At 40.6% G+C, this 23,141-nt stretch overlaps 1 protein-coding gene across 5 annotated transcripts in view; it reads left to right on the top strand.

Annotated features, from left to right (window-relative positions):
• LOC133954605 (pleckstrin homology domain-containing family A member 7-like) overlaps window positions 1-23,141 on the top strand; it is a 114,123-nt gene that overhangs the window by 14,640 nt on the left and 76,342 nt on the right. The window contains exon 1 of one of the 5 annotated variants that reach the window (XM_062389016.1): window positions 13,456-13,566. The exons of 3 other annotated variants lie outside the window; for them this stretch is intronic. In XM_062389016.1, the coding sequence (XP_062245000.1) occupies window positions 13,496-13,566 (71 nt within the window). In that variant the 5' untranslated portion in view covers window positions 13,456-13,495. Of the gene's footprint in view, window positions 1-13,455; window positions 13,567-15,490; window positions 15,574-23,141 lie in introns of those variants that run through there. One more of the 5 variants, XM_062389018.1, reaches the window with a different exon arrangement.

Below are 23,141 nucleotides of genomic sequence, written 5' to 3'. Positions count from 1 at the left end.
CTCAACCTGCCATCGCCTTGGCATAAACCCAAGTAAAGCATCAAAATAGCACTTTATTGATACTAATTTAATTCGGTGCCTTAAGAGGAGCTTCTTGTAAAAAACAACAACAACCTAGATTTTATTTGCTGAGAAAAGAATCTGGGCCAGATGGAGTCTTCAAAACTGAATATGCCTCCAGAAACAATTTGAATTTCAAAACACTCATCGAAGGATTTGCAACAGTCCTAAGGGCCAGTATTTCACATGTGTGCTGAAAGCTGCAGTGGTAAATATGTAGGCTATACTGGGAGGCTAAGTGTTTCCTTTAATCCAGCTATGAAAGGTAATTTATCTGTATTCTCTCTGATTCACTAATCAAAATCTGGATTCAGATGATTCCCACATATATTGAGACATTTCATTTAACCACAAACTTATTTTCAAATCTTAAATAAATAAGCTGCTCAATTTTCCCCTTTTGAGAACTTTTGCGATATGCGTCAATATTCCTCCTGGAATCAAACTAGGAATTTTAACTACTTACATTAAGCCCCTTTTCCACTGGTCTAAAAACCCACCTGCGAACATCTGTCTTTTTCCTACATGGGTGGATGTGTACAATCTGTACTCTCTGCTTGGTAAAATGACACTGGAGTAGACACAGGTTTTCTTCAACTCCGTCTCCATTTGGCAGTGATCGAAACACGGCAACTTCTTTATCTTGGCAACCTGGACGCTAACATTGTGCTTTGCCTTCGCGACTCTATGTCACGCACTGAACTTCTGGGAATTTTTTGTAAAATGTCTCAACTCTTGCATGGATTGCAGTGAAAGTTAAATACAAGACATTCATGTCCAACTTATTATAATTTGTAACAACTTTTGTAACACCATCAGTTTTTCATCTTTGTCAAATATATAATATATGCATTCCTGACAAGGAATAGATAGAGCTGATAACAACACTCTCAGAAGATGCCTGTGCACATTGTTTCTGTGAAATAGTCTGCCAAGCCACTGGGACTTATTCAGTCACATGTTTCTGACAGTGTTTTTGCCTGACAAGCTCTCTACACATTGGCCTGCTGATTGGTATTCAGGTGGTAAATCGTCTGTTTGGTTGCTGCCAAGCACTCTGTGTTTTGACTGAATCAGGTTAGCAGTAAAAAGCAGTCCATTACGGAAAGGACTGCCTTTGCCCAGCCCCCTGGGGTATTGTGATAAGCAAGCACCGTGGCAGGAGGCGGTTCTATTCTGTGAATTGCTTTTACACCTCAGAAACCAGATTGATAATAGGATGTTTTGAAGTGGACTTTACAATGATTGTACACCATGTGGCATTCATAAAACTATAAATGCAATAGTTCTTAACGTATAACTGAACATGAATCATAAAGGACAAAACCATATTATACAAACATATATTCTCTATCATGGCGATGACTGTGTAAATTAAACACCTAATTCGAGAAGCTCTTTCATGCACAAAACCAAGCTTCTCCAGTAAGCAGGTCTGCTCTTTCAATTTGCCTTGAAAGTCAACTATTGACCTTAGCTGTATGGCCATGTGACATTTCCAAACAATGGGAAGGCGATGACAGAAAGATGAGCATGCAGAGAATTCCCCTATTTTCTTCAAAAGAGAAATACCCTTGGCCTTTGTTGTGTTATTCTCCCTCCCTCGTCTAACAGTAGTGCAATTGTAAAGACCGCATTACAACAGCTGCCACCCAAAACAGGCTCATTATGGCACACGGTGAAATGTGGTTAAAGATGACAGCACTTAACAGATGCAAGGGGCATTTTAATCAACAAAGAAAGTATTTGTCCTTGATAACTTATTGCATTTGTCCTATCGGAATTGGCAACATATGAGTATGTTTGTGTAATTAAATGTTCTCTCTGCTGCTTTGTGTCTTTATTTCATTCATACAATTTCATCAGTGTATGATGACAGCCCTATCTGTCTTTCTCTGACTTAAGTGACACGTTGTCAAACTATACAGTGTAACCTTGAATTTCCTTTCAAGTCATGAAGGACTAAGTGTTGGCTCTTATTCTTTTCCTGGCAGTAACTGTTGGGCTAGTCACTGTCAACATTCTCCGAAAGCCAAATGGAAGGGGTCACTTTTGGGTGGGGAGGTTGAGCTCTTTCATTTCTCACTCACAGAGAAGCAGGGAGGAACTGTTCATAGCTTTTTCCCTGAGAAACTCAAGTGTGAATTCATTCCTCAAACCAAAAGAAAAGAAATACATACAATATGCCCTTTTATAGTATTGAAGTATTTGAGGTATAATGTTGATGGATTGTAGTGATCTCACTTTGAGATGCTCTTATTTCAAGCCTATAAAATGCACTTTTCCCATTCGACTCTCAACAAGCTGATAAGGCTTCAATTTTTGTTATTACATAGTAATTCATTGATTCGGTTCTAGCTCACTTTGCTCACTCTCCTCCCTCTCTCTTTCTCGCTCTCCTCCCTCTCTCTTTCTCTCTCTCTCTCTCTCTCTTTCACACAGATTCACACAGTTGTCACACAGAGGAGACTGAACGGTGTGGTGGTGGGCGGCTGAATAAAAGTATGAATGTGCACAGAAAACTATCGATCATTATGTGGTACTGTACTGATAATGTGGCGATGGATACAAATCATTGTTTGTATTGGTAAGAGACGTCAGCTGAGAGACAGAGAGACGGACAGATAGGTCAGGTTGTACAGAATGAATGAATCAAAATATATAACTCAATATAATAAGTGGCAGTTTGTTGGTTAATACAGTGACCTATATGCTGGGCTCAAAATTCATGCTTCACTAAGGCGTAGCCCTCTGTGTAGTCTACGTGCGTAGCTTCAACGCAGAACCATGAATCGACCTTAAGGGGGCTTGTAGCCAATGGAAATTCAAACTGGTTTGAAAAATGTTCGATATTTGAACCAGCCCCAACGACTCGGTTCACTTTCCAAATCCAGTTCCTTTTAATGTTATGTAGCCATGAGTGCACTTTAATTGAGAGTTGTTGTTAAATTTTCGATACCAATGTTCATTTTGAGTTGGGATGAATGTCTTGTAATAGAATACAAGTCTAAACCATCTCAAACTTTTGTTGAATGTTCATACTTTGCAGATTTGCACACTTGATTAAAGTCTGTTTGGCCTTAATGGTCTGTGTGGGCATGGTGGTGTCTCAGAGGGCACCTCCACCTGCACCAGGGGAGTAATCCGAGCAGCTGAGGGCTGTTAGGGGATTACTCCTCAGGTTTAAAGGCAGCAGCAGAGCTGCCACAGATGAGAGAGACATGAGAGAAACACAGAGAGACACCAGAGAGACACCAGAGAGACACCAGAGAGACACATGGCAGAGAGGTGTGGAAATTTCTCGATTCTGCGATGTATCGTGATGCAGACTTGGATGACGCTTCATCGATGCAGAGACGGAACATAATCGATTCCTGTTTTCCGCTACATTCATTGTTTTAGCAATGTGCCATCATAATTTTGAGGACTGACATATACTTTGTGTTTGTTTGATTTGCTCTAGAGTTTATGAGACATATCTTTAAACACACTGAGCCCCACATTCCCTGCTTCACACAACACGAGACGTAACGTGATCATAGACTGTACACATATCGCACCCAGCTAGGACATCAGGGTTAAAGTTACGGAATGATCCGGAGTCATGATCTGACATCATCGATTATAACTAAATACATGTGGTTATCAGTTTGTGTAAAGAGTAACAGAGGCGAGGAGACACACACACACACAACACACACACTCCCACAGACAGAAGTTCTTTTGCAGATTACAATGTACCACAGTGTTTTAACTTCAGTGTTGCAGATGAAGCCACACCCTTTAATCCAGGAACATAAAGATGAGCTCAGCAGGTTTTAATAAAGATCAGTTCTACATGCGAATGATCAGAAAACATCGTAGGAGCACAGTTTCTTTTGGACCAGTCGAGAGAGCAGTGGTGCTGCTAAGTGGGGCCAGGCGGGGCCATCTAGATACAGCAAAGGATATAATCACAGTTTGTCCTTTTAAGCTTTAGGTGCAGCACACAAGTCTAAACTGAATGAATGTCAAATCATTATGGAAGGAACTGACCACTGTCATAGACCTACTGTCAGATTTTGTAAATTAAGGCACACTTGTAATAACAGTAAGAGTCTATAATAGTTTTTAAAGCACTTTCTAGATAAAAACGGAGTTCAAGTTTTCCTGAATGATTTTATTAATTAATGAAAAAGCAGCCATGTGCAGTAATATAGAAAATTGTGGTTGTGATACTTTGAAATGCATCGAGATGCAACGTTGTGAATTGATTCATTAAAATGCTGATCTTAATCGAATTGTGAAGCTAGTGAGGATGCACACCTCTAAGAGAGACATGAGAGAAACACAGAGAGACACGAGAGAGCCACATGGCAGAGAGATATGAGAGAAACATGGAAAGAAACATGGAGAGACATGAGAGAGCATGGCAGAGAGACATGAGAGAAACATGGAAAGAAACATGGAGAGAAATGAGAGAGCCACATGGCCGAGAGACATGAGAGAAACACAGAGAGACAAGAGAGAGCCACATGCAGGGAGACATGAGAGAAAGTGGCAGAGCTGAGCAGCCAAGATTTAAGTTGATTTGTTTGAATTTATGTTGGTGCCTATTCTTCAATAAAGATGCTGAAAAGCAAATGGTTTGTCTCTGGCTGTGCTTGGGAGATCCCGGTGGCATCGTCAATTGCCACAGCTTCTCCTTTTAATGTGTTGTTGCCTTGTAGGGTTGTATTTTTTTTAATGGGGAAATTAGTTTGGTTGTAATGTTAAGAAACTTGAAGAATATTCTTTAAAACCAACATGAAAACAAATCGTAATTAGATCGTGATTCGTGATCCTGTCCTTAAAAACTTTTTTATATGATATTTTTGCCATATCGCCCCCACTTTGCATACTTATTGTGCTGTAGGCTCGACTTTAAGTAACTTAAATAGCTATTTTGCCCATCAGTTTATTATCAGTGACTCATCATGACAAAAAATTAAGTAATTAAATATAAAGAAGGGAAATCTCTCATTTAGGTCAGGGGGATGACCAAAAACTCAACGTTTACAGAGTTTCAGAAGTCCTCTACAGACGTGAGGAAACCTCATAGATAGAAGACCGTCTCAGCAGCTGTCCATCATGCAGAACTCAATGCCAGATTGGCGAAAAGGAAGACACTTTGAGTTAAAGGCCTATAACAGCTTGCTTTGAGTCTGCAAAGTGGCGTTTAAAGAAAACATGAAGAGTTCTCAGAGAATGCATCCATCCACTAAAGCTAACACCTTATCTTGAAATGTTAAAGACAGGAGAAACATTTTAATCATACCACTTGTATTTTCGTAGAAGTGGATTTAATGAAACTGGTTTTGTGCAGTTAATATAAATGAAAGACAAGTGAAAGAAGTGAATACATGAAAAAAGACGTTTGATAGCTATTACTAGGATATGCCCGTCAGTCACTGTTTGCTTATTTGGACTCGCACAGTTTGTCTGTAACCCTGCAGTTCTTGATCAAATATGCTACAAAATTTAATGGGTCCTTCAATTGTACCACTGTTTCACAGAGTAAAAAAGTACTGTTCAGTAGTTTTTGTGTTATTCTGAATAAAGAATAAAAATATTCTCTGGTCTGATGAATACAATATAAGTGACCTATCCAAAGCCCTGATTAAAACTGCAAAGGGAATGGCTCACTGTAAAAGTTCCATTTTTACATTACCTTGTAGCAGTAGCAAGAATAAGAGTTGAATTATCTGCACAGTGTGTCCGTCAATAATGACAATAATTAAGCAAGCCTACAAGTCATTTTTGCAATGGGGTTCTTTTGTCATGTGAGTGGTTGAAGGTGGTTCCCATCAAAATAGGATCAAATTAGATTGATTACAGAGGAGTGAAACGAGTGAGTGAGGATTTCTTTGTAATGTGAGGTGCTTTAAATAATCCAGTTTCATAAAATCTACTTCTACAAAAATATAAGTGGTTTGATAAAGGGCTTCATGTTCAAGCAACTTTCCTATATTAATGTTTTTGCTATTTCTACATTCACAACCGAGCTGAAACATGAAGGTTGTAGCATGATAAGTTTATTATTAAGTAGGTGTATTTCTTTGCCTGTACAAAGTGAACTGCACCGGTCTTTCTGGTCTCAACTTTGAACTTGAGCCTCTTTGTAGAGTGAGAATTAACTTGAGTGCTATGACTTGCAAAATACAGAGTCATGCTGCCTCTCTCCCTCTGTCTATAAGATTCTCAATACATAAAGTAATGTCTTTTTAAGGGTCAAGTATTGTCTGTTTGCCGACCTGGATTAATTTGATGACCATTAGTCTGCTGGTCATATAATAACATTCCAACATTTGCAGTGGCAGGGCTGAGAGGTTGATGCGCTGCTGTTAGTATTCAATTTCTGTTGTTGTATCTCATTATGTTTTCCTGCTGCAGACGCATGGTTTTCTCAATAGGATCATTACAGTTTCATTCTGTCTTTGTGGACCATTCATGTCTTGCATACCAATATAGCTTTTCAGTGTGAGTGTGTGTGTGTAAATTAAGAACCTGTACTTCAATTCATTCATTCCAAGGCAAAAGGAAAACTGAGACAATGAAACAAAAATTCAATAAAAATCTCTGCAGATTCTTTTGATTTAAAGATGATAACAGTTAATAAGCACAATGCTTTTAATAGTTTGCTTTATCAACAGGGTTTTGACAAGGAGATGAATGAATATATAATTAATATAGTGTTAAATTGTCTATCTTGAAAATAGCAACACTTCATTTGAAGTTGAATATCTTTATCATTTTCAGGTAGAAAACTTCAATATTTGGGGTTACGATCGGTGTACACTTTTGTCTAAGATGGTTTTATCCATCCATCCATCCATCACACAGAGGGAGTACTTCAAATCCCACAAGTCCAAATCTTTTGAAGAAAAGGTCTTTGCTGTTCTCCTTCCTCTGGATCTGATCCAGCATATAAAAGGTTTCTTTTAATTGTGGTGTCATTCTTTAGCCTGTGAGATGGTGAGATGTGAGGCCTCGAGGGATGATGAAAGGGAAGAGCTCAAAGGAGTTGTATTAATAATAGGGCTAGGTCTTGTGTGGCTGTGTGTCTGTCTGTGTGGCTGTGTGTCTGTGTGAGTGGCTGAAGATTGACAAATCGGGAACAAAATATTCCGATGATATCGACGCACTCACTGAACCTATTATGTCATACAGGCAGGAAATCTTCTTCACATACACCTGAGCATGTTCATGAATGAGCCAGATAATAATACATAAACCACAGGAGTTCATACAGCAGTCTCAGCTCCAACACATGTACCTTCATAATAGCGTTATGGAGGCATTGTTCTGTTTCCATGGACCCAAAATGTTTCATTGCATTCAGTAAATTTTTCATCAAAAGACATTCAGCTCGTGCTGTTAGCTGAGTCCCCCAAAGTTCCCGACCAGCTTTTTGAGTGGTCAACTCCTCTGGAGAAATTAAAAAATAGAATCCCACCAGGTGGTGACTTAGAGCAGGCGAGGTGGAGGAAATGACGAGCTACAGACTCTGAGATCGTGTCTAACTTTGAAACAAGAGAAAGTGTTTTCGATTTGTAATGGGGGGTAAAAAAGGCCATCAAGTTATAGTTGCACTGCAATGCTTAAGACGGCTGGTAGTATTTGTTTGCTGTTGAGGAGACAGGTGGTGGAAACAATGTCAGGGTCCTGGAGGTTTTACTACAAAAAAACTGAGAATGATCTACAGGGTTAAATTTTAAACCCAGAAATCTTAAGTTGTCACTAATTCATTACATTACATGTCATTTAGCTGACGCTTTTATCCAAAGCGACTTACATTTTTAGAACACTCATCATTTTTATGAGGGGCCATCTAGGGGTTCAGTATCTTGCCAAGGACACTTAGGCATGCAGATGGGATAGAGATGGGCCAGGCTCTCCCCAATTCAGTGTTTCATAACGTTTTTACTGAGTGCGGGTTAGTTTTTTTTTACGGTTTAAAAAATATATGTAATGGCTCAGATATGATCCTGACAGTGGGCCTATGGAAGGTGGATGTCCCTAAGGGGGTTGTGTGTTTGTGTGTGCATCTTAAGGCGAGTGTCGATGGAGAGTTTCAGTCTGTAAAACGATGATAAGCTGAATCACAGGCCCAAGGCGATGCTGCCATCTCACCCGCTGACATAATAATTCAACACTGCTGTCAACTGTCTGCAAGATGATATCATCTGAACCTGCGTTCTATGTGCATGTACTGGGCGTACATTCATATTTGGGTTATTGTATTCACGTGCATTTGTCTGCTGTGTCGTGTGGATGCACAAAAGTGTATATTAGTATGTTTTTATGTGCAGATGATTGTGCGTGCGTGCGTGCATGCGTGCGCGTGTGTGTGTGTGTGTGGAGATAGGTGAGCAAAGGTGGAGCCAGTCCACCTGCTTCCTCAGATAGGCAGAGCGAAGGCAGAGACACAGGAGGAAGGAGGAGAGGAGGGAGCTGTGTCCCCTGTGTTTCCAAAACCCTGATTAGATTGTACTGGAATTAAATTTCCCAATAAAAACAAACAGCAGGGGACTCTCTCTCCCCTCCACTTTCTGTGTTCTTTTCATCTCTCCCTCCCTCCCTCTCCTCCCTCCCTCTCTGACACTCCAGCTCCTTTACTTCCGACCTTTTTTCCCCTGATGTTTCTGGAGAGTGGGTGAATAAATCAAGTCTCTATGATGTCAGAGGTCAGCAGACCGAAATGTTTTACCCCTCATGCTGCATGTTATCTGAACGGTTTGATTTATCAGAATTCAACCTCCTTGTGAGTGTAATGTGAAGAAGGTTGCCAAAGAACAGATTTACCTTATGACCCAATGCAAATTAGAGCATCCATCCATGACCATGGCGGCTGTGGCTGAGTGGGTAAAGTGGTCGTCGTTTTACCAGAAGGTCGTATGAATGTGTGTGTGTGTGTGTGAATGGCTGATTGGCAGTAACCTGCGCTTTGAGTGGTCATCAAGACGAGATAATTGCTAAATAAATACAGAGCATTTGCCACTAATTAATCTGCTGATTAATTATTAAAGGTGACACTTTTAAACAAAAACCCTAATACTTAATTTGAACTATCAACTAAATAACTTGTACAACAATAACAACGAATCAACTAGTCTGTTCTGCTGTTGAAGCAGCTATAACAATGCCCGTCATTCCAAACCTGCTCGTTTGGAATGGGCTGTTTGTTTAGCGTGACTCAGTAAGCACTGCCTGATCTGGAAAATCAGTTAGTTGTTGCCATTGTTCTTAACACGCTGTTCTGTGAACATGCTGTTGTCATTATTTTAAATGTTTAGTCACCTGTCTATTCAAAGTTTATTAATATCCAAGATTGTGTGTCCAAATTCAACAGCACACTTCCCTTGGCCCTGAGCAACACACATGCCAAGTGTGAAGCAGATAAGATGAACGGTTCTTGAGATATACCTTCCACATTCAGACAGACAACAAGAGATTTCTGGGATTATTGGATAGATTAGATTGACAGCTCCCTGTGAACTCCCAGGTACACACATGCCAATGTTGAATATTTCCATCTATAAGTGACCTTCACATGTTACATGTAAATATAGTTAGTCAGAAGCAAGCAGAAATAATAGCTCTTGTCAATCATCTTATGGCCCCCATGTTGGGAACCACCATGTAAGTGACCTTTTCTGTTCCTTGTGGTTTATTGCTTGTGACGTTGAGAAATTGATTGGCTTGATTAAAGCTCATACCGCTCTGTCGCTGTGAATTCAGTTTGACTTAAGTTTCTGTGAAATGCTCCAAATCAAACAAGACCTGGGGAGCCAATGTGTTTTCATTGGATTAAATTATTTTAATTATGCCTGGAGTGGAAATTTACAAGAACTTCACGATCCATTTTGATATCAGGGGAAAGTGTGTGTAGCGGTTGAATGCAATGAACAAACATTCACTGGCTGCATCTGGTGTTTTTCCACGGCTGATTGGAAACAGTTTCTTGCAAATGTGAATACCAGAGGCTTGTGAGATGAGCCCCTGCTCTCATTAGGCTGAGCGATTTTCACTTCACACAGGACAGTGATGCAAGATGATAGTAATAGTGTCAGCGCACCGTGTAAGATGTCCCACATATGTGAGTAGAAATGTTCCAGAGGAAACAGCTCAACCAGTATACATTCACATTTCCATTTATTAAGAATTCATGCTTCTCAACTTTTCTCATCATGATATCAGGGTTGTGGATAACTTTTGCCCAATCTGAAACACAGGTAGCAGCACGAATGTCTGCACACCACCTGAAAATGTACCTACTACTTTTCTTTCCAGGGAAAGGCTCTCCCGCCCACGACCTGATTATTACCTCTGATTATTATGTCTGTGTTAGCTCCCACCCAGACTGCTAGGAACCTGGGTGTGACACTCGACAGTCAACTCTCCCTTACTGCCAACATTACTGTAACAATCAGTCCTGTAGATCCATGCTACATCAACATCAGGAGAATATAGCCCCTTCTCACTCAGAAGGCGGCGTAGGTTCAGGTCCAGGCTGCTGTCATCAGGCAGGTCTACCTGTTAGTGCCATCCGACCTCTGCAGCTCATCCAGAATGCAGCAGCCCGACTGGTCTTTAACCTAAATTCACTCACTACTCCACTCCTCCGCTCCCGTCACTGGTTACCGGGGGCTGCCCGCATCCGTTTCAAAACATTAGTACTTGTTTACCGTGCTGTGAATGGATCGGCTCCAGTCTACATTCAGGACATGGTCTAACCTTACACCTCAACCCATTCACCCCGCTCTGCATTAGCCAATCCGCTTGTTGCTCCTTAAACACTCAACAAAATCACGACTGCTTGCTGTCCTGGCTCCTAAATGGTGGAGCGAGCTCCCAAATGACATCAGGGTAGCAGAAAGTTTATACATCTTCCGCCGCAAACTAAAAACACACCTCTTCTGACTATACCTTGAATAAAAGTTTAAACTAACAATAACAAAAGCACTTAAATGGGACTTATAGCACTTTATAGTTTGACTTTCTTGAAGAAATTGTGCGTTCTTGAATCTTGTTGTTCTGGGTTTGTACCCTCATGTTTGAATGCACTTATTGTAAGTCGCTTTTGATAAAAGCGTCAGCTAAATGAAATGTAATGGAGTAAAAATCCGTCGAGTGAATTAACAGAAACAAATATTCGCAACACATGAGGTAATCAAATGACTACATGGTTTGAGCTTTTCAAACCACCACATCCCTGTACACATTCTTATTATATCAGATTTCCTGTCTGGACTTTGACCTGCAGTGAATGAAGCTGTCATTCCGCCTGGCTTTGTGGCTGTGTCACCAGCCTTTCCCCAGGTGCAGCAGAGTTGTCCTTGCAGCAGGGTCAAATTGGCACTCTGCTTAGTAGGGCACTGGAGTAGTCTACCTCTCTAGGGAGACAGATCTCTGTTTAGCTGCACAGAGGTGACCTTTCACCTGCAGGCTTTGTGTGCTGATCAGGAGGCTTGAGGCGCTGCTGCGAGTAACCTGATGTAGACGACAGCACAGTGTCTGTGTCTGCTAGCTCTCTTTTCTATTCGTATGTCTGGCTTCTCTTCCCATTAGGGCTTTATATACCCTCTCTACTGTGCTTTCTCTCAGTCACTAAGCTTTGTCCAGATGGGCTGTGTTTATATCACAGTGAATTTAAAGATGGACAACATGTCTCCATCTGCCCATTCTTTACAAAAACGAAGACAAAACACCCCTGATATGGGTGCTATCAGCTCGTACTCATTTGGAAACTGCACGGTATGATCATGGAGTGGAGCTGCAGTATCAGAGTCCCTCCCATACATGTGCTCTACCAATCGCTTGTAATCAATGTAAATGCAATCAATCCTTCGAAGTAGCAACTAACTAATAAAAACCTAACTTAAAGCAAGTGATAACAACACCCTCAAATGAAACAAACTATTCAACCCTATTTGGCATCTTTTATTCTTCTTTTGGTTTGACACATGTCCAATCCACTAACATGAAGGAGACATGGTTTATGACCTATACTGCAGCTATCCACCAGGGGGTGATAATGTAAAAATGCATTCAGTAATGTGACTTTGACTGGAAGAAACTAGCCAACTTTAGATGTTTCCAATACCAGAGGGCTCTACATATTTTACTGTGATTAGACATCCACGCTTGTGATTGCAATGCTAATTGCCCTGGTAAAGGTGAGAGCCCTGGCAACATGTCAACATTGGCTCTGTACACTGGAAACACTTTGTGATGGGAGGTGGGTGGAGACATTAGAAACCTCAGGACTAAGAGAGATCCATCTTCAAGCACAGACCAGCATTCGATAAATGGCATGTAGAGGATACTCTCTTTCTCTCTGTCTCTCTTTATCTCTCTTTATGCTCTCTCTCTATTCTCAGCAGTGTGTATCCTGCCAGATTAGCATGAGGCAGGAAAAGGAATGCAGCTCCCCTGTCTTCCTCCTCTATCTCTCGCGCTCTTTCTCATCGCCACCTTCCGATTTTCTCTCTCACTTTCTCTTTCTCTCTCTCTCTCTCTCTCCCTCTCTCCCTCTCTCCCTCTCTCTGTGAGTATGCTCAGTCATTCCGCTAGGTGCATCGCTGTGGTGTCGTGAGGCTGGAAAGCCGGTGGGGAGCCTGTGTTTGGAGAAAATAAGCGCGTGTGCCGGCACTGGCTTCCTCAGAGACAAACTAGATGGAGCGGAGGGACGCAGGGACTGTGGATTTTTAACCTGCTCACGTCAAGGAGAGATGGATTAGTGCTGCTTGTGAACTTTGGAGAGAATTCACTGCACGTGTAGACGGAATAAACGGCTCCTATTTGTCATCAGGCATTGCTGGAGTTGAGGCGGTCTCTGAAATCTGCTGCTTATTTTGGAACATGCTCCGAGGTTGAAAAACCTAGAGCCCAATCATTGAAATGTACGGTCTAGACATATATTACGCATGATTTAACACAGCTCAGCAAGGCTGTCCTCAAAGACAGCTGTTCTAACTGATCACACCTGGGATGTGTGGGGAAATGACTGGCTCTGAGCGAGACTAAAGGAGTAACCTGTGATGTCAGACTTCACCTGGGGCACTCGTCTGAGACTCTGCTGAGTAGTTATTGTGTTGTCGAGGGGGCGGGAGGGTGACGGCACGAGCGGACTACATTTCCAGGTGTGTAAACCACACCAGACTTTACTCACCTGACATCACCCCCTCTCTGTTTTTGGCTCAACTCATTTTCTCACCTCATCGTATGAGTAATACCTGCTCTCGACTCTGGTTTTCACCCCCATGGGGCTACTCAAGAGACGAGAGAAGAGACTCTGATTAATGTTACACTCCCGGCAGCCTCAGTCTGATGCCACGGCACTAGAAATAGAAAGCAGAAAAAAGCAGCGGCGACACTTGTGAACTGTCATCACCGTAGACCAAGAGGAAGCACCATGTGGAACCAGTCTGGATACTGCAATCACATACCACACGCTGGATATCCCTTCTACCATGCGCCCTGCAGGTAAGCCATCATTACATGGAACCAAACTCCACTGGCTACTTCCCTGTGCCGTAACATGGCTCTGAGACATGTTCAATTCACTTGTTTCATGCTTTGAGGAATCAATTTCATTATTCTTGGATATCACTACCATGACTGGTAATGGAAGTGATTCCGATCACTGGGGTCTTTTTTTTTTCCCGGTAAATTTGTTGTCACCATTAGAGAGAGTTGATCCAATGAGTCTGGTTTAGTGCAGTCCTTCTTCAATGTGTCGAGTTAATGGGTTTAAGTGTTTTCAGCAGAGGTTGGAACCAAACTGGTTTGTCTGGAATGTTGTTTAACAGAACCATGAAACCGGTTTAGCTCATGCAGCAGACTATTGAGTGATGGACAGGTTTGTTCGTCAGTGTTACAAACGTGAAAGACAATGGTGCATTTCTTCGGTCAGGGAGCGGTTATCATGTCACTTAAGAACTGTCCCAAAGTAAATACATCATTTATTATTGGCCACATTGTGTTTGAACTAATGGCTATAACCTAATTTTCTCTTGTTTTTAAGAATACTTTTACACGTAGGCCCCCCCAGCTGAAATGACATAATTACATTTATCACTGGGTTTCAGATGTGACCCAGTCTCAAATGATCACCATCAATCCTCATTTCCAGAGGGATCGAGCCGACCCGTACCTATGCTTCTTTCTCTGCCTCATAGTTTAATAGTCCCTATCCTCTGAATGCTGTAGAAGCGGCCCTCAGAGTTCACCATTACTAGTTATTTATGAAACCTCCATGTGGTTAAGCATAATGAGGAGATATTTAAAAAAGTTCCTAACATGATACCTGTGGGCAAGTGCACATGCGTTATAAAAGCTCTGTGTTATTCTCTCTCCTCCTCTCTTCATGTTGTGCACACAGTTAATGTGGATTCGCTGGTCATGGTTCGCCAGCAACAGGAGCAGTAGGGGTGGTCGGCAACAGGGGAGCAGAGGGATTTAGCTGATGAGTGAGTCATACCTCAGACCACTGGGCAGGTCAATGACCTGTCAGATCAGCCAGCTAATAGCAGATAGAGTGTGTGTGGCAGAGAATACATAGGAATTGAGGATATAGCCCTGAGCTCCGAAGCAAACAAAGCATCGCTATTCACTCCCACTCTAGTCTCTTACGTTGAAGTAATGTGACTCATGCTATGAGTGTTCCACCTTTAGCCCAATCTCCTTGTGGATTTAAGTCATATTTGACCATGTTCTGCATAAATTTAAAGAAAGACTTACTTTAGATTCATGAGAAAAAAACTGGATGGCTGCAAGAGGTGAAGTGAGTTTTTTTCTTTTTTCAGTATTTATTTTTGTCAACAAATCGTTGTCCTCCTTGTTGCTTGGGTCATTTTTGCCCCATTTACTATCTCCTTTATCATCTTTATTTTTTATCCTGTTTTTTTTTGGATTTACAGTCCTGACTGACTGCTGTTTAAAATATGACAGTTCACACCTACAACTCACTGACAAAAGAAGATTTTTTTTTTTTATAAACTCTAAACCGTAAACATAGTTTAAAGAGCTGTATTGGAACATTCTTTTGAACATGGGGAGGGAACAGCAAGTAGATCACGGGGGGAGAGATAAGGCTTCAATATTGCATTTGTTATTTCAAAAATGTTTCATTCCTGAGCACCACTCTCACAACTGTAGGACCAGTGCACATGCACAAATTAAACCGTTCTTTTTATTGATAAAGCCAAAAATGTCTGTAATACTTTGCATGAGAGAGATAGAAGCATTGTTCTATGGACTCAGTGAGAGTTCAGTGATCCGGTGCTGAGGCTGCTCTGGTTAATGATTCCCTCACCTGTCAACAGGCACATTATTGACACCACCTCCATTCATCTGCTTAATCCAGTGTGTTTACATTCAAATGACAAGTTGTTCATTCGCTGTTTGAGGGAGTCCTTATAGTCAGATTCCACTGTTTGGTCCTCTAATCTGGCATAAGCCTGCAGTGTCTGTCAACTGCAGAGGCTTGAGGTGAGTGTGAAAGCCTAATGAGGGCCTGCCTGTGTTTGCGTCAGAGTATTGATCTTATTCGTGTGTGGTGTTTTTGGAGTGGGCATATACGTGTTTGACTTATTGAAAGACGCAGACAGAGTGGACATATTAAGTTAAGAAATAAGTTAATAAAGTGAATATTTATATAGTATTATGAAGTTCATATATACCACCAAACACAGTATATAGAGTATATAATATACAGTGTTTTGTAGTGTTTAAAAAGAGTATTTAGTAAAAACGCATGATGTGATGAGGAGTGACATGTCAAAGGTCATGACACAGATGTGAACTCGCAACACAGCATGTGTAGAGTCACCCAGACACCCTGGTGGATTGAACTTGAGTGCATTTAACCTTAATGAGAGGATTTTACTCTTTATACACTGTGTGGGTGTGCGTGTTTGTGTGTGTGTTTTGTGCGCGTGCTGGGCTGTCAGCCTCACAACGGTTAAAGGATGTAATGGATTTAGGCTGATGGCCCAGCAGAGGGTGAATGAAATGCTTCGCTTCATTCCTTCATACTCATATGCACTGCACACACACACACACACACACACACACACACACACACACACTGTGCTCGTTCCTACAACCTGACATACATAAACACACATAAATTAATTAATAATACAACTTAGTAATTTACTCCGGTTTACCTTAAGAGCCACACTTAACCCCTCTTAAATATTTAAAAGGGGAAAGTGAGCGCGTGATCACCTGCTAATCACAATAACTCAATAATGTGGGAGACAAATTTAACTTGGCAAGAAACAAAAATCTTACTTTGGTGCTGCTATCACTGTCTTCTGTAGTTAAGGTCATGGAATGAAATGTCATAAAATCACTCGCTAGCAGAAATAACTCTGAGGAGAGTATGACAAATAATAACTGAATGTAGGGCCAACAGGGATATATGAGGTTGTTGAGTGAGCAAAAAATCTCTGTGTACGTCCAGATGTGGGAAACAAAATGTCCCCGAAAGATGAGAAGATATCTAGTGAAATTAATATAGACTTTTCACATTTCAATCTCTTTACATTTTTCCGCTGGGAATATTGATCTTTGTTACAGGCCACTACACTGGTACAGTAGGGGATTTTGTTGGTTTTGTTAAGACTACTGTCTTATTAAGAAGACCACTGAATTAGTAATGTACATGGCACCATGGCATTAGTTAATCTGCTAACTTCACACTTTCAATAGCATAAACAGAAAATAAGACAATCAAGGGTTGGAGCATAGCTTGTTTTGGGAGAAAGAAAAGGGAAATGAGATGAAACTAATCTTGAATGTTAAATTAACTAAAATATCATGATGTGTTTGCCTCAAAGTTGATTTACACACATCTGAATGCTCTTGTAATTTTTTCACAACATTAAATGTGGAACATATCACAGGAAATATGCAAAGAGCACAGTACCAGAATAAGATCGTGCATCTTATCTTGGGAGTCTCTAGGAGAATGTGTCATTCAGTCTCCTGCTGTCATCTCCTCCTCCTGAGTGTTGACACTCCGCTGCAGCTGGAGGTTTGATGCAACTGACACTTGGACAAAATGAATTCCCTGCAAGTCACTCACAGGGAGGGTGCCCTTATGTCAAGAAGTGTCAGGCTGTCACAGCTGCAGACTTGGGGGGAAGAGAGAGAGCTGTCATGGCTGTGGTTTCTTTGACATTGCCTATCTTTGGCAGTGGGGATGCAGTAAAAGGACGGTTGGTTGACTAATGATGGAAGTCAGTAACCCTAATTTCCTATTGAACAGGAGAGGGAAAGACAAAGCAGCTGCAGAGCAAAACATACAATCTAATTTATTGCACAGACCAGACGGATGCGGTGTTGTGTTGTGATGTATCAAATTGTTTGACCCTCATGGGAGTCATATCAGGAGGATATGACCATTTTTTTTTAGGATCAAAAGACCATATGATCTCATTTAGACCATGACAAAATAAGCGATTTATTCAGTAAATATCCATTGTCTGTTCAGGCTTCTCAAATGTAATGATTAACTCCTTTCTTATCTGTCTTTTTTTATGATAAATTTAAAAAAGGAATTGTTTTTAAAACTGTTAATGAATCCCAAATTGGAAAAGAAAAGCTGAATTCAGGGCAACCAGACTTGGTTCTACTTGAAGACATTTCACTTCTCAGCAAAGAGTTCAGTTCTGACTGAGTGGTGCAGAGTCTCAGGCATTCAACCTCTGAGGGGTCATTACAAAGGTCATTGATGCCACTTGGTTCGTTGGTGCGACAGGTTGTTGAAACAAAAGCGGTTACTACTGTTGTCGTCACCTGAAGTAAAATGTAAACTCAAATTTAAGAGAAGATTATTAACTCTGTTTTTAAATTTGTATTTTCGATAAATTCATTATTATATTAATCGAGTATGGACATAGCCTACATTCCTGGGCCTCCCCACCAACCAGTCAGAACTGAAGAAGACAAGAGAAAAACCTCCTCAAGTATCAATAAAAAAGACAAGTTTTCTCGGATAACAATGATCTGCTTGACTGAGAATCTTCACAGACAGTTACGTAGCACATCGTTTTTGTATAAAAAGCTTGCATCTACATATAATCATTATTTTAGCTACAGCCTTGTTTGGTTGAGTTGTAATTCCATGCATTTTTCATACCAGTCAAAGAGTCACAGAGAGAGGAACATGCACTCAGAATTCTAATGACAACCTGAATGACATTGCTCACATTGTTCTAATGTCAACATATTTCCCTGTGCTCATTAGCTAGAGTAACTCAATTTACCTACTGTATATTCTGCTTGGTCAGGAGGGTAAATTAGCATGATGTCCAACCTCATTTCACATTCTTCGTTGGTGCTCTCCAGATGTCATCTTTCTCTAAATGCTCGACTTGTCCTTGTTTCAACTCGGGCTAAGTCATGCGAAGTGGGAGGAAATGAACACAAGCTAAGTTTCTTTCATTGCAAGGCAGGGACATGGAGGGTTCACTGAAGTGTTTGGTGGCTAAACAAACTAACAGCAGCGTTCTGGGTTTAATCTGTTTTCCTTCACATTTCATCAGATGTAGTGTGTGTGCTGTGGCAGGAGTGACCGTACCGGGGCTTGAGGTTAGAAAACAGCCGTTCACATCCAACAGTTTGGATTTATAGTGAGATGAGGAGATGTCTCTACAATCCCTTCAACCTGCAGCTAAAATCTTGCAGGATACGGGCTCATTAGAGTCAAATCTAACAGTGCAGATGGAAGAACTGTGGCCTACAGCCCCTCTCTGAGGCTGCTGACTTCAAAAGACTTGACATCTGTTGATTTTGGCTGAATCGGAGAGAAGCAGAGATGCTGAGCACTTGTTGGGGAAGTGTTGGGTATTGTATGGGCCTTGGCTTCGTAAGGTAGGAGAGCTGCAGAGTTAACACTGATATCGCTACATCAGGGTGAATTGTGTCAGTGAAGACGTGTAAGGGTGGTGTAAGAAGTATACCATGTAACAGTAGCCTTGTTGCTTTTAAACTGTTTTATTGAATTATTTAACAGTGATAGTTGGACATCATTGGCTTCATTTATATGGACACCAGTAATCTGTCTAATGAATTCATTCAGAATAAGACATTATCTTCATTGGGTCTTTACATGAGTTTTTAATATAATATACCATACCGTTTACAGAGTCAGATTATATATTTTTTCATATTGCAACCATCGCACACATTATAGTGCAATTAAGACATATACTTGTCTACACAATGAGACAAAGGTTGGAATATTCCACATGTCTTAATGTTCATTAGAAAATGCTGTTCAGATGGCAGTGTCTTTTTCAGACTAATGTCTTGATCTGGTTAAGGTGGTGTCTCAATGAAAAGACAACAGTAGCAATAGATGTAGAGAGACTATGAGCTAAGTGGGCTTTGTGTATAATGAAAAGATTTATGCATTTTATTCCACAAGCACATACTGCGGATATAGTGATCAGTATTTCTGAATTTCTATTAGTCTTTCTTTGTCTATGTTCATGCTTTCATCCATGTGTCCTTCCCTGTGTTTGTCTGGTGGTTAATTTCTCACAAATCAATACAGTTATGTTATATATATATATATACTGTATATTTTTCAAATAGATTTGTGTAACTCTGTTCTTGTGACTTTAAGATCATGATGGCCTTGACTGTTTAGAAGTTTCTTTTCTGATTTGTGTGATGCATTGATACTTGGTTTATTGCACTTTATTTGTTGACAGTATGTTGAGCAGAGGTGTGTGTATTTCTGGATGCACATTTATTCTGTTTTGTCAAATTCTTCTTTTAACGTGAGATCACCGGTACTTTTTTTCCTACTTCCTGTATATACACTAGAATTAACATTTTGCTGATAGTGTGTTGTCACTCAGGGGTACTTAGAGTGTCTCATATTGACAACACACTGATGATGTAGATCCATTCAATGTAAAGTAGCAGTTTTGTCATTGTTGTGGGCTGGGGAGGGAACAGTCCCATGCTTTCATGCCCGAGCTGGATGTGTGGGATGTAGAAATCAACCTGCTCTTCATTCTCTATCTGTTTTTCTCTGTCTGAACCCCTTTGAGTTTGCCAATCTCTCAAATCTCACATTACGCCGCAGCCGGCTCAGTCCTTGTGGGCATCACAGCTCTAATCTCTGTCTTATCTGAGACGGCTTTATGTGTAATCAAAGAATCCACTGTAACAACTTTTGTTTAAATATTTTCATGTTAATATAACATGGCTTTTCATCCTACTTTGTAAAGTCTGGGAAATATTGGATATATTACAAAAGATTTGGAAGGTAGTCGTCTATGTGATCATGCTGTATGCATTTATGTTCACTGTATAAGTATATAGACATGTAACCTCAATTTAAAAACTGTACAGCTGTTCATACAGCAGGGTTTCTGTCCGTTACATGTTGTTGATGCCTCAGATTGACTCAGTTGGTGGGGATCACTGAAATAAACTCACCATGTGATCATATTTCTTCATGTGAATGGTAATTTGAAAGTCAGTACTTCCCATAGCTGTCCACTGTTCAGCTTTTAAACAGCACCAACTGAAGTGCTGTTCGGTGAGTATTTTTGGCAAAACACCACGATTGCAAACACTGTCATGGGAGAACTTTGGGAAATTGAAGTACTCGCTCTCCCTCAGTGTTGAAAATTGCCCTTGGGTTGTGTAAAGTTAGCATAAAAAATACAAATTAAAGGGAAAATACGAGCTTGGTTCTGTTAAACCAGAAAAATATGGCAGCCAAAAAACCTCTCTGTATCTCATTTGACCTTGAAAGTCAACATTTACTTTCCCTTTAGCCAAGTGGAGGAATCATGGAGGAATCATGAGACAAATATCTTGCACTCGAGCTAAATCAGATCTTGGTAACTTTGTCTGTCTGATGCTTGCTGCTCGTGACAGTGGGTTTAGCGACATTTTTCCACAGTTCATCTCTGAAAATGGTTTCTGTGACACTTCCAGGTTTCAGAGCGATTTAACTCAATGTTAATTAATAATCGAATAATCAGATTAAACAAATATTTTGATAGGCAGCAGAGACCACTTTGGTGCATTTTTCTTACAAAACCATGGTCATATTAGCACGTTTATTTGTGACTTTGTTTTGGTGAATCTTGTTTCAGTATGTTTCGCACGTCTGTTGCAGAGAAAAACTGTTTAGTACTAATGGGAAAACCCAAACACATTTCCATTGCATATATTTCCCTCCACACATTGGCAGCTCCAAACATGAAGGAACTTGTCTTGCTACAGTCTCAGTGGACTCTGCGAGGAAAGCGTGGGCTGGAGTTTTTCCTCAGTGTCAGTCGCTATAAACCAGATTCCTCTCTCCGCCTCCGAATGAGGCGTTAAGTGCCATCGCATGCCACAGATGTCCATATCTTTAATATTTCAGATGCTCTTGCACCTTAAATTAGATTCAAGCCATTTAATTCAGGATAATAAAACAGGAGCACAAGTGCAACTTGAGTTTCGAATAATTTTGAAATTGGATATTTTAGTGCCACAATGTCTCTGCAGTGCGTAGTTAAATTATACGTTTGCCTAAAAGTTTATACATTTTCTGTAGATCTGTATACCTCCTTTGGGAGGAAGTGTTCAAGTTTTGTGAAAGGGCTGAATTTTGCTATAGCGGCCGGCTCTGCAGGTCTAGCGCTGATACATTTATGACTCTCAGTATCTACTTTGAGTTATGATTTTTATCTTCAGGGTGCATGTTGGGTTTAAAACTGTCTCATTGATCTTGATGACTAAAGTGCAATCAACTGCCGCCGTTTGTTTTTAAACCATCTTGTCAGTAAAACTTACTTGAGCCGAGTACCTTTTGCCATTTTTGCTTATAAATCAATTGGCCACAATTTGGAGCTCTCAATGAAACTAAACTCTTGTTCGGTTTTGTCCCTTGACAATTCCACTGAAGTTTATTCAGTCAGAATAACAGTTTATAATGGATCTTTTTCCTTTTCTGTCTTGTAATCTTTCAAACTGCAGGATGGCTGACCAAACTTTCAGTCGGAGAATTGATCATTCAAGCCTTTTTTTCGAGTTTGTCTATTACTTTCTAATGTGAAAAGCGCAGGGTCAGATACGTTCATAACAACAGGAAAATCTCAGGGGAGGGGTGGGGCCTGACTAGAGCCTAGAGCAGGCTGGACATATCATTGACTCTGGTGTCTGTCCTTATCCACAGAAGCTCTCAAATCTTGTATTTATTTTTTTTTTACAGTTTTGTGTCTGTGGCATTATTGAAAATTGATCAACGCATCTACTGGCTCCCTCTGAGTTTTAGGATATTTTACTAGAGTGTGGCTGGCAGGAAAAGTTTGGGGGAACTGACTCGGATATTTGCATTTTCACATATAGTACAGCTGCTCTGGAAAATGTCAGTAAAATGTTCAGTGCATCTCTGAAAGCAGCTTCAGTCACTAATGTGGCAGTGGGGATCCCCTCAAGCTTCATTGCAAGCTGAATTCCTGCAATGAGTACGGCTGGGCATCACCAGCATTTAATCAGCCCAGATCCAACCAACCATCTACGTGCAGGTTCTGATTCTAATTTCTCTTGAACATTTTGGAATTTATTATCGTCATTCAGTACAGGTTTAACTTCATGCTGTGGGGATGGCCGAGATTAGAGCCAAGACACCGGGTATTAACCGAATCCTCTTTATTCACATTCCCGGGGAGATGGAGTTAATTTTGTTCTTATGTTCAAAGACTGAGGTGAAGCTCCGATTTGTATGTATATTTGGTTAGTTCATGCTCTGGGATAGGGTGGGACTACTTTTAATCGCACAGGTTAGCATGGCATACCTAAATGAAATTTGGGATTTAGTTGTTTGTTTTGTCTTATTAAATGTCACCAGGTCCCACAGACTCAGATCGAAGTGATATTTGCTGTTGCCTTGGCATTTAGAGTAATTTCTCAACTGAATCGATAATTTGCCTGTCAGGTGGCATCGAGTGTTTGTGTTTGTGTGGGTGTTTTTCCCCTAGTTTGTCGAGGCATCTTAAGTTATGCATTTTATTATTCAACCCTTTTCTTTCACA

This window comes from Platichthys flesus, chromosome 6, assembly GCF_949316205.1.
Source record: "Platichthys flesus chromosome 6, fPlaFle2.1, whole genome shotgun sequence".
NCBI classification, from domain to species: Eukaryota; Metazoa; Chordata; class Actinopteri; order Pleuronectiformes; family Pleuronectidae; genus Platichthys; species Platichthys flesus.
This window is presented reverse-complemented; position numbering and strand designations above follow the sequence as displayed.